Source organism: Eucalyptus grandis, chromosome 3 (genome assembly GCF_016545825.1).
Source record: "Eucalyptus grandis isolate ANBG69807.140 chromosome 3, ASM1654582v1, whole genome shotgun sequence".
Taxonomy (NCBI): Eukaryota; Viridiplantae; Streptophyta; class Magnoliopsida; order Myrtales; family Myrtaceae; genus Eucalyptus; species Eucalyptus grandis.
The window spans coordinates 28238512-28255338 of record NC_052614.1 but is presented as its reverse complement, the minus strand read 5'-3'; the positions used below and the strand labels follow the sequence as shown (position 1 = coordinate 28255338).

Here is a 16827-nt window from a genome sequence, read left to right as displayed (position 1 = left end):
GACCCATTAGAGTGTCAAGCGAAGAATACACATGGATTTGTTATTAAGCCTTGGGCAACAACCCAAGCTAAATTCAAATTGAGTCCGATTCATTTTCTCACATACTGCTCTACCTAAACCTAAAATAAATTAAAGTTCTTATTAAAATCCCCTTCAAACTATATGTATACTAACTAAAAGAAACTAAGCTAAATCTAGCATTAAAACTTAACGACCTAAGCCCAACCCATTTTCCAATTTTTCAATTTTTCGATTTTTTTAATAAAACTTAATTCTTATCATTTTCTGAAAATAGGGACTCGAGCTGGGTCCGGATATTCGGCCCCCTCCAATTCTAACTCTACTGAGCCCAACCCATTGCCATGATAACTGCTCCAGCCCATCTTCTCTTCCAACTTCAGCAAGTGCATCTTTAAGCCCGATTTCTATTATAGATAGATTAAAGCCCACTCTAACCCCATCTTATTATTATTTTTAAATCAACTTTCCTCTTTTCTTACATCTTTTCGTCATTTATTATTATTATTATTATTATTATTATTATTATTATTTTCTTCTTACTTCTTCCAGCCCTTCGTCCTGTTCAAAGCAAATCGAGAATCTAACCAGCCATTTCCTCACCAATGAAGACCATAAAGACGTCACAGAAACGTATGTGAAATTATATAACAAAAATACAAGAAAAATTTATGTTATAACAACGAATTTTAATAAGAATTGAATCTGAATGTTAATGGACTTAGTTGTAACAAGTAATGTATGCTACAATTTCTTCAAGTTGACCTAGATCAGGAATTATTTCACTAATGTATCTTAGAGACATTTCATGAAACAGTCTATGTGCACCAAAGGGATTGAATCTGGTCATAAATCGAAGTTTTGTTTTCATCTTAAATCAATGCCAGAACCAAGAAGCCATTACAAATCATCAAATTATAGCCTAGATCATCGGTGATTTTCACACGAGTAACCTGAACGTGGTCCAGTCATGCATCTTTCCAAAACTGGGCAGGAAAGAGGGGAATGAAATCCAGGAGTTCTCGGTTGAGAACTAAGGGCTAATGAACAAACTACGGGCTAGACATGGTCTGGCTTCTGGGCATTTATGCGTCCGACTAATACAAGTTGGGCTTAATAGAGGTGGATGGGCCATGGCCCATGGGCTTGGCTTAGACGAATTGGATCGAGCCCATCGCATTGAATGGATATCCTTTCCAATTAGTTGATGAATTGAATAAGTCCCTTCAGTCATTATTTTTTGCATTCTTCATTTTGGTTTTATTTATTCATATCTTAACCGCCTAGATTGCCGATTTTCCTTAAATTGTTGATTAAAAATCAAGTATCCACAGCAGGTCCAAGACCTCAAAATTGGCTGAAGCAATTTCCTAAAAGTTGTAATCTTGAAGGTGCTACAATTGAGAAATGTTCGACAAACCCTCTACAAAACCTGCAATGCCCATTCTTCTTAGTCCAAGTAACTCCTAACATTAATTATTTAATATCTTTTCAAAATAATTCATATATTTTTAGATAGTCTTAATATGAATGAGTTATTTAGCAATTTCTATAAGAGTAGAATTGTTAATTCAAAACATTCAAGCAAAGAATTATAAAAGGAGATTGCCAATAGCATTGGGAGGCAATTTGGTAAAAGAAGTATTTATAAGAGTTATAACAAGTCGGAATTCAACAAAATGTCAATCTAAGTGCTTAATCATGAAAAAGAAGAAGCAATACCAATATCAAAAACCAAAGAGCTGTTAGCAGAATCAAAATTTCCTTTTCATCTCCTGTTGGTGTATAAACTTGTTATTTAGTTCCGAAAAGAATAAATATAAATGCATGTATATTTTGTCACATAGTTTAAGTATTACTTTCAAGAATGCTTTGATTTGATAGGTGGAACCATAACAACTAAACTGGGAAAGGTCTTTCTTTTATTTTCATCGTTTGGCCGTGTGTATATTTACAATGTTAATAAGTACCTGATATTGAGAAGTGCTGTTGACAGTAGTTTTCCCTCATCCTTACAATGAATGTCGATACAGTGAAAATTATTAACCACATTCAAGCCATTCTCGTCTACTTGTCAAGCATCTGCACACAAAGTGAAACCTGCTTATTTCCGTCTTCGACTGGGCTTCTTACTCTTTCTGGCTGAGGTTGACTGCTCCAAAGGCACTGGTAATAGGGTTCCTCCCTTGACGCCATCTTCATCATTCATCTTATCGAGAGTTTTCTGGGCTCCAATATACACCTTAAGGTCTCTGATCTGTGAAGGATGACAAGGGACATACTACTGTCAACCCACTATGCGCGTGCAGAGTTTTCACTCTATCATATCAAAATCCTACAAATTATTACAGTTTTAAGGCTAAAAGAATATACCTGTTCTTCTAAGTCAAGTATTTGTTCATCCTTCGACTTCAGTGACAGAGTTTTCCTGTAGATGCACAGAAGCTTATGTGTCCTTCATTCATGTCAAATTAGAAGGGAAGAATAAATTCCTGACAGCTTTAACTGACTGGACTCATCTACTGAAAAAGTTTCCATACAATCGATAATAATGCTTATTGAGGAAACTAGCCCACATAACTTCAATGAGGATGGACAAGACCAGTATACTTCATAAGGCTGTATGAATCTCTTTACAAAGAAAATGTTGTAGGCATATTACGGCACTTAAAAAGCATCTACACCTACATTGCTTGACATGCGAAGCTCAAATAAGCTTTAAGCCTGCCCAGTGTATCTTCTTTTCCTTTTATTTTCTATTTTGTGGAAGTTGGAAATGTCAACATAACGCAGTATAAACAACCATTTGAATTTCAATTGGAATTAGTAAAATTTCAATGTTGAACTGTATCAATTAAAATTTGAGTCCCGAACCATCACAGAATAATGTTCAAATTTCTTTAGTGTGTAAAAATGTACTTTGAAATTGAACCACCACCATGAAGATTTCAACATTGATTTCTGTCGATAAAGTTCAAACTCTAAAGCAGTAGCACTAGAACTTCAGAGGAAAACAAAATTAGAGATGGAGCATATATAAACAAAGGAACAAAATTATGGAGAGCACTGACTAATGGAACTTTCTCCATACGTGGTGCATACTCTCCTTTCCCCTTTTCCCCTTTTTTGTCTCTTTCTCTTATTATAGTTTGTTCGATCTCGCCACTTTTTAAGAAGAACTTCAATAAAAAATACCAAAAGCTACTTCATCTTCTAGCCACATCCTCCAATTAATGATTAACTTAAACTTAATTATCCTTCCCAAGTATGGTGAAAGGAAAATATATTGACTATTTGATAAATTCTTACTTGGCATAAAATGACTTTTGTTCTTTTGCCATTGATTATGTGTTACAAGTCACTTATAGTCACTATTCACATAGTTGAATTAGAACCTGTATTTCCTCTTCCTTCTTCCAACTTTCACCTTTCTTACCTCACATCTAAAAGTCCATGCAATGCGAACACTTCCTCTTAATGATACCATTCTCACTTTTTTCTCATCTTGTTGAATGTCCATTTCCACTTTCTCTCTCATGACCAACCTCCCTTACATGAACTATGACTACAATGCTGCTTCATTTTACTAATTAGGTTTTATGAGACTATGGATGCTATGGGATTATTATCTAGAGAAATCAGCAAGGAAAAATAACTCTCTTCAATTTCCTTAACCTTTCTCCGCATCATATCTTGGTTCTTGATGAGAGTTTGATTAAGCTGCAACCACAAGAAGTGACATCTGTTACTGTTATGTCCAAGATTGTAATATTTAAAATGAGGCATGTGAAAAATGAGCAAAACAACAATCAGCCATGGCTTCAGGTAGCCCTCCTCTCAAGCTTTAAACATCCAAAATCGCACAAGGCAAAACAGAGAAGACTAAACCCTTACCTCTGCCACGGCCTTCTTTTCATCACCAAGTTTCCCCAGCTTACTATGGATGTCTTCAATCTTTGAAGTCACAGCTTTCTCAATTGCTTCTAGTTTGAAATTTTCTTTTCTACTTTTGGCTTCTAACATGAGAGACTCATAATGCCAACAGAGAAAGACAAAAGAATTAATAGGGGATGACACGTTCAAGGACTTAAATTATATTCTTTAAAGTCAGTCTTAAGGATGATGGCAGTCTATGTAACAAAAAATGACAAACATGGGTTAGAAATGAAACACTATCACCAACTGTAGCATGGGCAGTTGATATAAAAACTAATGGCTTTTGTAATTCTACTTCCGATACAGTAACAAGTTTTCAATTCTGATACTGTTCCTTCTAAGGCTCTCCATCACAAGTCAATAAAAAAAGAGTCCTGGCACCTTAGGGAAACTCGATTCATTTTCTCCCAGAGACATATTAATGAGAAAAAAGAAAAGAAAAGAAGAATAGTAGAAGTTTTGCAATTCTCTGAAGCTGATGCAAGCCCACTAATTCTTTTATACTTCCTATATAAGCTCATCAGACACATGCAGTATGCAAATTGACAGGTATAAAATGTTGTATACCATATAAAAGCAAATGAAGCTGAGATTATACAACATGAGCGTAATTACTTTCCTTCCCTTCACAACAATTCTGACAATCCCATAAAGTTCCAAGAGTTAAATAAATTCACTTAAAAAACAAAAAAAAATGGAGAAACATTTTTTAATCTGAAATAACTAAACAAATGTTCTATTATGGTTTTCTCCTAAAATATGTGTACTTAAAAACCATTACCTAAAGCAAAAACATAATTGAGGGAAGCCTTCACAAGTAATGCTTATAACCATGGCTGATCAGTCAAAAAAATAAAATGTAAAAGACTATGTTAAGCAGGGAGAATTGAAATGGTCTCCGTATATGCATGCTTACTTTTCTTTGCGCTTCCAGCTGAGTTGAAGCTAGATGAATATAGTCAGCATGAATCTACAAAAAAGTAAAGCTACAGTGTCAGAGTAAACGAAGAAAATCTGATAGTTACAATGGAGGTAATATACATTTTGCAGGCCCAATAATGAACATGTGACATTTGGCCAACAAAATGAACATGTGAAACACAAAACCAGCAACAGGATCTTTCATTATCATCTGTCAGCACCTAAAACAGTAAAAGCATCATGCACTCAAAACTTCAAACATCTCACTTAACTGAGTCCAAACTCCGAATCTCTGCAGGGAAAAGAGAACCAGAAAACAAAAATATTCACAGCACACAAATAAGAGGACACATGAACTTACTGCTTCAATTTTGCTGCTGAAGAGCGCCCCACTAATTTCAGAATCCTCACTACAACCACAGCTACCACAATCTCCTTCAAGTGATTCACAGTATGAATTCATCTCCAAAAGCTTGCCATCAGCTTTTGATTGATTAAGCCGGTGAACGTAAGTGTCCCCAACATAATCCCAAATTTGCTGTGTTCTTAAATCTAGAGAATAGCAATGTTGCGTATTTTTCCAATGGCTGATTGCATGCTTATCTTTGTATCTACAAAGCCAGAAAAGAAAAGCTATAATGAAGACAGCCTATCCAATCGCTAAAAATATAGAGTGAGCGAAAATTCCAGCACATCATGACTGGATCTATCACCTTCCACATCCAACAAAACCACATATCAGACAAACCCAAAGATTTTCCATTGTTCCACAAATAAAGCAGGATGGCACCTCATCTCGCTGTTGGCATAGTCGGCAAACCTGATAAAGGACAGAAACAGATCTTCTTCACAATCAGTTAACAGAGGGGCATTCCCGATGATGTTGCAAAATGAAACTACATTTCCGATAAAGGAAATTTCTTGCAATCAAAACAAGATATATGCCCTAATTGACATCTTTAGCAATGTAATTGGACCTTGCAATAAAATCAAAGTAAGATCCTTGGGACATCACCAGCATGGGGGAACATCATGTTGACTTATTTTAACCATAAAGATTGACGAATCAAGCAAAAGTCAGTATGCACATGTCCATTGATATATCTCCTACATGGCACTTTTTCACCTTTTGATATTACATGAGTTCAAAGGTACTTTTTGCTACAAATTCACATGGACAGAGCATACTAGAACATCACTTGAAATGTAAAATATGACCATGTAACATCTTAGTTTCAAGACAGGATATGATTGAGGTCAAAGATCAGAACTTTGACATCAGTATGATCACCCTGTACTTGTGAGCACACACATAACTTATTGTGAGCTTGGCCACTGCTATTACTTCTGTCACTCTTTGACTCACAAGAAATAACAGGAGTGACAGACCATGTTCATTGAGACATTGAAAAGATTCTTGTTCAGAATATGATAATCAACAAAAAATAATCCAAGAAGATGCCATTCACCTATTCTCAAATAAATGTCATGATAATTTAAAAGAAATCCTGAACTTAGGAAGCACAATAAAGTAAAGGAAAATTCTACTGTTCATTCATAATTTGCCTAATCTAATGATGTCTCTATACTTTTAATTTGCCTAATCAAGTCCTTCTACTTTAACAAACTTTCCAATCAAGTCTTTCCGACACTAAATACGACCAAATTCAACTGAAGTGGCTGTTCGACGATGACGACGTATGATGCCGATAAAATATGCGGATGCCCACATGGACATGCCTGGAAAAATTTAGCCAATGTAGACGACCTCGAAGTGCAACATGGATAATATAATGGACATCCACGTCACAAACAGAGACATCTGACGGTCACACCAGCTGAATTTGGCCTGATTTGGTGTCAGAGACATTTGATTAGAAAATCTGTAAAAGTAGGACTTTATTTAACAAATTAAAAGTACAAGGGACTTGATTAGAAAAAAGGTGAAAGTTCAGGATAAAAACAATACTGCCACAATTGCTATAGCTAATATTAATTATCAAAAAGCAACAACTAATCCACAGTCAGCAGATTAACAGAGAGATAGTGGCAATAGCTGATAAATTACATTATAAATTCATCTAATCTGTATCAGCAGAAGAATGCCTAACCTGACAAGACAAGTAAGTCCATTTTGTACCACACGAGCAATGAAAGGAATGGTCACAATGTGTACTCAAAATTCCGCTGGTATCTGGGTCCAATCTCTCTGACATTAAAAAAAAAAAAAGAATTAGCAACTGTGAACAACTTTCTATAAACTCATCTCACTGCAAGGGAAATATAATCAGCAAGGGGGCACTAGCATGGCTTACCAAGACAAACTGGACAAGAGGGTAGCTCCGTAAAGCCCGATGGGGGCGTGCTAGCTACATCAGCTGATTCCGTATAGTCCACTTCGTGCAGAAATAGAATATGGCATACCTCAGCCTGAATGTCCAGAAGACGAGTATTAAAAGTGAAACAGAAATTTACTATGTGATCTCACGGCAAGCAACAGGTGCAAAAATTGCAAATACCTCAGCAGGGGAGAAATTCTTGCCATTGAAGGTGCAATAGAAACCATCAGCAGCCTTTTGATCGGTAAGCTCGATCAGCACACTGTACCTATCTTCCATCCCATCATTCCTACATCAAACGCACAATTCGCAATACAACGATCACTAAAACCATTAAAAAGCATTTAAAAAAGAACCCAGATCGGAAAACCCAGTTCCACCGTCGGAATGCTTCCAAAAAATTGAACTTTCATCATAGGATACCCCCTAAGGCATGATCATGAGCAAATTTTTGAGTTTCGAGTCCATCTTTTAGATTTTTCGTCAGCGAATTCTAATTCCTCGAATTCTCTCTTTCGCTTGCCCAATTCATCTCACCAACTGAAAAAACCGGTCCGAAGTCCCGAAGAAGAGGAGGGCAGAAAACAGAAACGATGGAAGCCTTACCTGATGAACCGGAGCTCGGAGACGTCGTCGATCCGGGGGCCGCAGAACCGGATGAAGTCGTCGGGAGAGAAGTAATTAGGGACGGCGACGACGAAGAGGGTGGTGGAGCGGGCGCCGGGGCTCGAGAGGGGCGCGTGCTAGAGCGTCCGGAACAGGTGGACCATGCGCCTCCGCTCGGTGAACCTAGGGCGGCGGCGGCGGCTAGGAGGAGGAGAAGCCGCCGTAGTCGGTGGCGAGGGGGTGGTCGGTGTCCACCGAGTGGACCCGGAGGAACAACATCTTTTCCCCTTCGGGCTTGCTGCGATCGCCGGGGAGAATCGCCCGCCGTGCGGAGCAGAGAGAAGTCGGTGGAGGAGGTGCGCCTTCTTCCGGTGCTACTTTCCAAAAAAAAAAAACACTAATTGGTGCAATATGAATAATATATTGGCAACCTTAATTTCAATAATTATTTAAGAGGAAGAAGAACATTTTTATTCATTTCGGGTGTTCGAAATATTAAAATAAAAAAAAAACTAAATTTGAAATTGATAATACGTAAATTGTCATCCGATTTCATTGATATCAAATTACTTTTTGATTGAGCAAGTCGAGAATCATGTGAATTATGGTAAGAAGTATGTTATGTGATTGCTTATGAACCAAATAATTTTGTAATCATCTCATTCTCATTTACTATTAAAATGATGATGCATCCTGATTAACATTTGTAATGAATTTTAAAAACATTGAAAAAGTAAAAAATGAAAAAGGCCTAAATTGGCCTAGTGGTGTATTCTATTTCTTTTGCTTCATCTAACAAACAAAACATGATAAAAAACAAGCTAGATTACTCCTAGATATTCTAAAATTGAAATGCAAGGGCAATTGAGTGTCTATTCGACATAAAATTGCTATTACAGGTGATTATTATGCGGGCCTAGTTTGGACCAACATCAGGACTAATGTTTTGCTCAAGCTCACTCATAAAATGAATCATATATAGAAATGTTGGGACACGGCTCAAGTGAAGGTCGGGCAAGCTAGGATTTTTTAACATAAGGATATTTTATAGTCTCGGGGTCATGTCTCTTATTGTGATGTTGCATAGGGTAGATTTTATAGTCTCGGGGTCTTCCTCCTGACATACTTTGGCACAATTTGTCTTAAAGTGGTACAATTAACATTCTCATTGACTTGTAGATTTTATAGCCTTGGGGTCTTCCTCTGGACATAGTTTGGCACAGTATGTTTTAAGTGGTACAATTAGCATCCTAATCGACTTCTGCTCAAGTCTAGTGGCGATAATTTGTTTTATTATATTCATTTAGGCTGACTGAAAGTGAAAAAGAAGAACATGAGATTGCGTAGAAAGCGTTGCATATTCGAGTTGGAGACAAGTTTATCTGATTTTAGTTAGCAAGCTAAAGGATCATAGAACAAGGTTTAGTTTTCGCAGGTGGCTTCTTTCTTGTTCCTTTTGCGTCGTGCTGAAAGTACTTTTCTTATGTATTTTATTTATTCTTTTTAATTTGCTGAAGTAGCATTTGTTAGCACTTAGCAGGTTCTCTTTTCTTGTTCTTTCGCCACCAAAAAAAAAAAAAAAAAAATCATCTTCTTCCTGTGTTCCTATTATGAACGCCATTTGAGTGCAACAGCACTCAGACCTTGGATGAATGTAAATACTTCGCCATGGTCTATCTCGACATTTTGCTTATTGGACTGCAATCTTTGGGAATCAAGTTCCATCTTTTTGAGGATGATAGTCTTTAACTGCAGTCGTTAAACACTGCATCGTTGGGGACACAAGTCGGTTATTTCTCCAGCTTTTACAGTTAACAGAGTTGATTTTTTCATTTGCAAATGGACACAGAGCAGGTAGAAGCATGACAACGAGCCTCTTTTGATCTCATCTATATTCCTATCACCCTTCCCTTACTACGCTAACACCCACCAAAGACTACTTTCTCTCAGCACATGAGCCTCTATTGTCATCGCAAAGTGCTTGCACTTCAAACAAATGCAGAAGTAAGATGTGCAATCTAAGAGTGTCTGATTTGATTCGTATACAGCAGGTTCAACCCTCGGCAAGTTTGGATGTTGCATCTTAAAAGGCACATTCTTCTAAACGGCTGAATTTGCAGAATCAATAGCAAAGTGAACCTAGTGGGCACGTTTTCTCCAGACATTTCCACAAAATTTGGAATTTGTTCCCCTTACAAATAGGAACGATACTGGGTTTTCCTCTTTACCAAAAAAAAAAAAAAAAAACGATACTGGGTTTTCCCCCTTATGAGAAGATGTTCTTGACCTGGGAGTTTGGAAGGGAGTAAGTGCCACTTAAAAGCTGTTGTAGTTTTGGAGATGGTATCAAACGACCTCTCAAAAAAGTAATCTCTGTACGCCAAACATTAATTATTTTGACCTTTTACAAAATCATTCATATATTTTTAGACAGTCGTTGAATAAGTTGGGAGGCAAGTTGGCAGAGCGAGCTTTTTTGTGAGGTGTAATAAGTCAGAGTTTAACATTATATGGATCAAAGTCTTTAATCACGAATAAAGAAATGGCAATACCACAATCACAAAACTGAGGGCAGTTGGTATAATCGAAATTTCATTTAAAACTACTGTTGGTATATAAACTTTTTTTTTTGTTCCAAAGACAAAAATTATAAATATATTACCATAGTAGAACAACATATAGAAGAACTGAAGTTGAGAGCTAGACTTTTTAAATTTTGGGGAAAAAAAGTTTCTACAATAAGTTTTTAGGTACTACTTTCAAGAATGCTTTGATTTGATTTGCGGAACTGTAACAACTAAATTGAGAATGGTCTTTCTTTAATTTTCAGCGTCTGGCTGAGTATATGCATTTACAATGTCAATAAGTGCCCGACACCGAAACTCAATTGAAGAGGAGGACTGGGGAAAGTCAGGGAGTTGCACCATCCACAACCCCTCCAAGTATAGAGGTTCTGCAGAACACTGGGCAGTGAAATACCACCCTCGGGCCCCCTTGCGTCCGCAGATGCTGCTAACAGTACTTTTCCTTCCTACTTACGACGAATGTCAATAAAATGAAAAAACAATTAACTACATTCATGCCATTCTTGTTTACTTATCAAGCATATGCACACGAAGTGACACCTGCTTATTTCCGTCTTTAGCTGGGCTCCGTGCTCTTTCTGGTTGGAAATGATTACTCCAAACGCACGGGTAATAGGGTCCTCCTTTGACGCCATCTTTATCAGTCATCTTACCGAATGTTTTCTGGTATCCAATAAACACCTTAAATTCTTTGATCCGTTAAAGATGACAAGGAACATATTGCTGTCAACACACGTTACATACACATACACGCGGTTGGCAATATTATGAAAACCATATGAAGGAATAAAGTTTTGAGGTTCAGAAAATGTACCCGTTTATCCACATTTAGTATTTTTTCATTCTTTGACTTTAGTGACAAAATTATCCTGCACATGTGAAGAAACCGTATGTGTGCTTCATTCATGTCAAATCAGATGGGAGGACTAAGTTCTCCAGACAGCTTTAAATTGACTAAACTCGTCTAGAAGTTGCATCAAGTACAATCCATAACTATGCTTATCTAGGAAGATTAGCCCACATGACTCGAATGAAGATGAACAAGATGAGTATACTTTAAAATGCTGCATAATTATTCTCTACGTTGTATGCATATTAAGGAACTCAAAAGGCATCTAAACCCACATCGCTTAATCTGTGAAGCTCGAATAAGGGTTATGTCGACCAAGAGCATATTCTTTTCCTTTTATTTTCTATGTTCTCGAAGTTGGAAATTTCAACACTACGCATCATGAACAACCAATGAACTGTTATTGGAATTAGTAAATTTTTAATGTTGCAATTAAATTTTAGTCCCAAACCATCACAGAATTATTTGCAAATTTTTCTAGTGTGCAAAATTGCACTTTGAACTCGAACAATGACCGTGGAGTTTTGAACATTAACTTTCTGCCGATAAAGTTAAACCTCTAAGGCAATAGCACTAAAACATCAAAAGGGAAACAAAATCACAGATGAAACATACATTAACAAAGGAACCAAATAAGAGAGAGGTCGTCCCCGTCTCGCCACCTTTTTAAAACTTCTTCAAAAAAATTACCAATAGCAACATCATCTTCTTGCCACGTCCTTTAACCAATATTAACTCAAAATTGGTCATTTCCCTCCAAAGTATGGTGAAAAGCAGGCATATTATCTATTCGATAAATTCTCACACGACATAAAATGACTTTTCCTTGTGCCTTTAATGATGTGTCATAAGTCATTTATAATCACAATTCAGATATTTGCATTGGGTGTTGTAGTTTCTCTATCCTCTTCCAACTACTTTCACCCTTTTTACCTCAATTTGTGACACCATCTAAAAGTTCAAACTATGTGAACTCTTCCTCTTCACATTACCATCCTCACTTTTTTCTCATCTTCTCAAATGTTATTCCGACCTTCCCTCTCATGACCGACCGACCTAACTTAAATGAATTATGACCGGCATTGACTTGGGCCATTAGGTCCAGCATGATAGAACTCAGGCGGGCCGACCCTAACCCGAATCTCTCTTCAACTGAAATTCACATGCCACATGGCACGCTTCCATTAGTTAAAATCCTCGCTGTCTACAATAGAACATATGACGCCCAATGGTCTAATTCAATTTTCGTGATAACTGTGTGGGAGCACAAAACTCTAGTTTAAAAAAAAAAAAAAAAAAAAAAAAAACAAAGCTATTCTACCACCGCCCAATCATTACATGTTCCGACTCCTTCGCTGGTCGCGCCGTCGACCATCAATCTCAGGAGGATCACGTTTGTTCATTTCATCGAGAGCACCATTCCAGAACTATTTTAAAAAAAAAAAAAAAATGGAGCAAGGAAAATTCATCTCAAAAAAGCGATTCCGTTCGATTCAGTTGGCGATTTCAAGCGTTCTGAATTGATCCCAGTGGCGGTCGCCCGCGTCAACAGCCTCTTCAATGCCGCGACTCATCTCCTTCGTTTCCCTTCCGCGGCCGAGAGCTTCGAAATGTTGTCGTTCCGCTCGAAGCTTCTCCACCTGTTCAGGTTTCGATCATCGACACGTTCTATAGCTTCTTTCAGTGATTCGTGCGCCAAACCGCGGCCTCAGTCCACTTGATTAACCGGGTAGCATCTCCTGTTCTGTCGTCACAAGTAAGAGGCCGAGAGTCCGATTCTCTTATTATGATGAAATTGATCATAGCTGACTTTTTTTTTCTTTGACTTCGAACATCATGTACTGATTTAGGTTGAGTCTAGTTACAAATTTGGGTTCGAAATGGCTTTGATCTGTTCCACAACCGATTCACCATAATCTGTTCGATGAAATGTGTCTCAGACCTTGGTGTGAATTGATTCCAGTAATCGTCCGATTTGAAAGCACATTAGTGATGTTCACTTGATATTGTTTGATTTTTTAATCTTTAGACATGATTACGAGTATACACCAATAGTTGCCAAGGATGAAACTGACTCTCCGTTTGTTTCCTCGGTGGTTCCTGTGATCTTTTGGTGATTGGTGGTGGTTGGCGAGACGAGAAGGCTTGGAGTCACTGGCACACGCGTGATCTTTGGTGATGATCATAGTACACCCTGTTGAACAGAATTCAGATGACGTCGCTGAGCATGAATCGCGATCACGCCAATTCAGATCACTAACTTTGGCCGACACATGTTTCGGTCACTAACTGGAGCAATGTTATGGCTACTTGCTAGCCTTATCGTTGCTGCTGAGTTGCCTCACAATTTCCTCAACCGCCGAGCTTTTCTTCTGTCCATGCCTTGCAGTCCATCGTTGCCATTGTAATTGCTGTGGTAAACCTACCTTGCCATACCGCCATGCGTTACCGATATGGATTGACGTACCGATAGAGCTATATCCACTGCGTTTTGTTAAAAACTGGATCACCTCATACCACCGGCTTGTTTCTGGTCCAACTGATTTTTAGAGTTGACTGTATATTCTGATTTCCTTCACTCCTTTGTTTTTTATGTTCAGGATTTTGCGCATCTTCTTAAACCGAATCATGGGAAAGCTAAGCGGTTCGAAGTCCAGTCGTCATGGGGTCAATACTTTGTCACAAAATCATCGCAGATTACCTGCTTTGCCATTCCTGTCTTGTCCTTTGGTTATTGATTACTCCACCTTCGTCAATTTCATTGTCCAGAAGCAGGTGCTAAATCTGAGAACACCCACTAAAATGATATTTTATTTGTGTCGTCTACTTCCTGCTTTATTCTCTGTGCATGACATATTCTACTTCACACGTGCTGTCGAGGGAAATCATGGTCGACAATCAATATGAAGTGAGCAAGTTATATTTACTCTCTGTCATTAGTTGATAAGCTTTTGGGTATGACAATCAAGGAATGAAACCAGTTAGTAGCTTGCTCAGAATTAGTAAATGAGGATTTATTTCTTTCTTGGAAGTGTCAATGTCATTGCTTTGTCTCTGATCGTGGAAAGAGTTTATTGTTCTTTTTGAACTTGCATAAAAATCGATGGAATGCTTATGAAGCAGTGAGATACCCGAAATTTACAAGTTATATGAATTGGTGTGTCCTGTTGTTGCATATGCTGTAGTTTAGCGGTTATTGTTCATCTATGTTTGCTGAACCGTTTGATTTATCACTTTCAATTAACAAGATTTTGATAAAGACACGTGACAATTGTGAGAGATGCATTGAAACTGGCACTTTGGTGATGACAGTGCTCCTTCGTGTCACACTATGTACTTGTTTTTAGGAAAAATCATTTATGATGTTGGAGAAGTGAATATGTGTTGAAGGTGCCAACCCCTCGTGATCTTGGACCCACTCGTTGAAGAAATGGAGAGGTATAAACGTAATTACTTTCCTTCTCTTCGCAACAATTCTGCCATTCCCATAGAAGTTCCAAGAGTACAATGAGGTCACTTAAAAATAAGAAAACAGAAAATGGAGAAACATTTTGAATCGGAAGTAACTAAACTAGTGTTCTATTATGGTTTTCTCCTAAAATATGTGGTGCTTAGAACCATTGAATTGAGAGAGAGAGCTTTCCGGAGTAATGCTTACAACCGTGGCTGATCAGTCAAATAGCACATTGGACAATGTACAAGACTATGTTAAGCAGGGAGAACTAAGATAGGTATCCGCGTGCTTTATTTTCTTTGCGCTTCCAGCTGAGTTGAAGCTAGATGTATATAGTCGGCATGCATCTATGAAAAAGTATATCTACAGTGTCAGAATAAACGAGGTAAGTCTGATAATTATAATGGAGGTAATATACAGTTTGCAGGCCCAGTAATGGACATGTGACGTTTGGCCAACAAAATGAACATATGAAGCACAAAACCAGAAACAAAATCTTTCATTGTCACCTGTCAGCACTGGTAAAAGCATCACGCACCTGCAAACTTCAAACATCTCACTTAACTGAGTCCAAACTCCAAATCTTTGCATGGAAAAAGAATTGGATAACAAAAATGTTCACAGCATACAAATAAGAGGGCGCATGAAGCTATTGCTTCAATTTTGCTGCTGAAGAGCACCCCACTAATTTTGAAATCCTCGCTACAACCGCAACTGCCACAATTTCCTTCAAGTGATTCACAGTATGAATTCATCTCCCCAAGTTTTCCGTCAACTTTTGATTCATTAAGTTGAGGAACGTAAGTGTCCCCAACATAGTCCCAAATTTGCTTTGTTCTAAAATCTAGAGAATAGCAATATTGTGTATTTTTCCAATGGCTGATTGCGTGCTTATCTTTGCATCGACAAATCCAAAAAGGAAAAGCTGTAACAATACAGCCTACCAAAACACTAAAATATAGAGAGAGCGAAGATTCCAGCACATCATACACCTTCCACATCTTCCAAAACCACATATCAGACAGACCCAAAGATTTTCCAGTGTTCCACAAATAAAGCAGGCCGGCACCTCATCTTGCTGCTGGTATAGTCGGCAAAACTGAGATAGAGCTGAACGAAAATATTCTTGACAGTTAGTTCACTGATGGGCATCCCTGATGATGTTGCAATATGAAACCGCATATCCGATAATGTTTAATTCTCGCAATCAGATCAAGTATGTGCCATACTTGAAATCTTTAGCAATGTAATTGAACCTTGCAATAAAATCAAAGGAAGACCCTTGGCACATCACCAGCATGGGAGAATATCATATTGACTTATTTTAAACATAAAGATTGACGAATCAAGCAAAGGCTAGTAAGCACATGTCCATCAATGAATATCTTACAGGGCACTTTTCATCTTTTGATATATATTCGAGTTCAAACGTACTTTTGTGCTACAAATTCACATGGACAGAGTATTATCACAATTAGTAGAATATCGCTTGAAATGTGAAAAATGACCATGCACCATCTTTATCTAACAGCCAGGAGAAGTTTGAGGTCAAAGATCAGCATTTTGACTTCATTATGATAACCAGTGTAAGCAGTGAGTACTTGAGTTTAACACATAAACTCGGTATTTTATGATTCGCCGATGCTATTATGATCACCCTTTGACTCGCACTAAATTTGACACGGGAGACAAGACCATTAGATCAAATAACCATGATGAGACCCTACAAATATTTTCGAGTATAAGAAAAAACAACAATAAGTCCAAGAAGCCACACCATTACCTATTCCAAATTATCAAAGAAATGTCATAACCATTTTAAAGTGTTGACAAAACCTCCACATAAATATATGTTAACAAAACTATCCATATTTATATCGTTCTTGGTAATCGTAAAAAAAAAAAAAGTGTGTCAGTTAATATCCACGCTGAAAGGATTCTTCAATTGTCTAATAAAGAATAAAGAGTTTTTATCTGCGTGGATATTAGCAAGTAAACTGCGTGGATATCAGCAAGTGAACTGTATTGATGTCAGCAAGGCAAAGGCTGGATATTAACAAGGCAACGGATTGGATATCAGTAGAGTCCTACAAAAGTTAAGTGTAGGCACGAAACTCT

General features: G+C 37.6%; 1 protein-coding gene and 1 long non-coding RNA gene across 3 annotated transcripts in view; one reads left to right on the top strand and one right to left on the bottom strand.

Moving 5' to 3' along the window:
- Positions 1-1918: 1918 nt before the first annotated feature.
- The window catches only part of LOC104436853 (BRAP2 RING ZnF UBP domain-containing protein 1-like), a 66436-nt gene continuing 51527 nt past the window's right edge, over positions 1919-16827 (bottom strand). The window contains exons 1-12 of one of the 2 annotated variants that reach the window (XM_039310275.1): positions 7821-8134; positions 7395-7503; positions 7191-7305; positions 6987-7084; positions 6644-6724; positions 5589-5695; positions 5237-5486; positions 4871-4924; positions 3913-4056; positions 3674-3738; positions 2392-2446; positions 1919-2275 (exon numbers count right to left, since the gene is read on the bottom strand). In XM_039310275.1, coding sequence (XP_039166209.1) covers positions 2123-2275; positions 2392-2446; positions 3674-3738; positions 3913-4056; positions 4871-4924; positions 5237-5486; positions 5589-5695; positions 6644-6724; positions 6987-7084; positions 7191-7305; positions 7395-7493 — 1221 coding nt within the window. In that variant the 5' untranslated portion in view covers positions 7494-7503; positions 7821-8134 and the 3' untranslated portion in view covers positions 1919-2122. Of the gene's footprint in view, positions 2276-2391; positions 2447-3673; positions 3739-3912; positions 4057-4870; positions 4925-5236; positions 5487-5588; positions 5696-6643; positions 6725-6986; positions 7085-7190; positions 7306-7394; positions 7504-7820; positions 8135-16827 lie in introns of those variants that run through there. The other variant, XM_039310274.1, reaches the window with a different exon arrangement.
- On the top strand, positions 12590-14403 carry LOC108958337. Its single transcript, XR_005549932.1, has 2 exons — positions 12590-13671; positions 13856-14403. It is a non-coding gene; the product is annotated as an uncharacterized LOC108958337 (long non-coding RNA).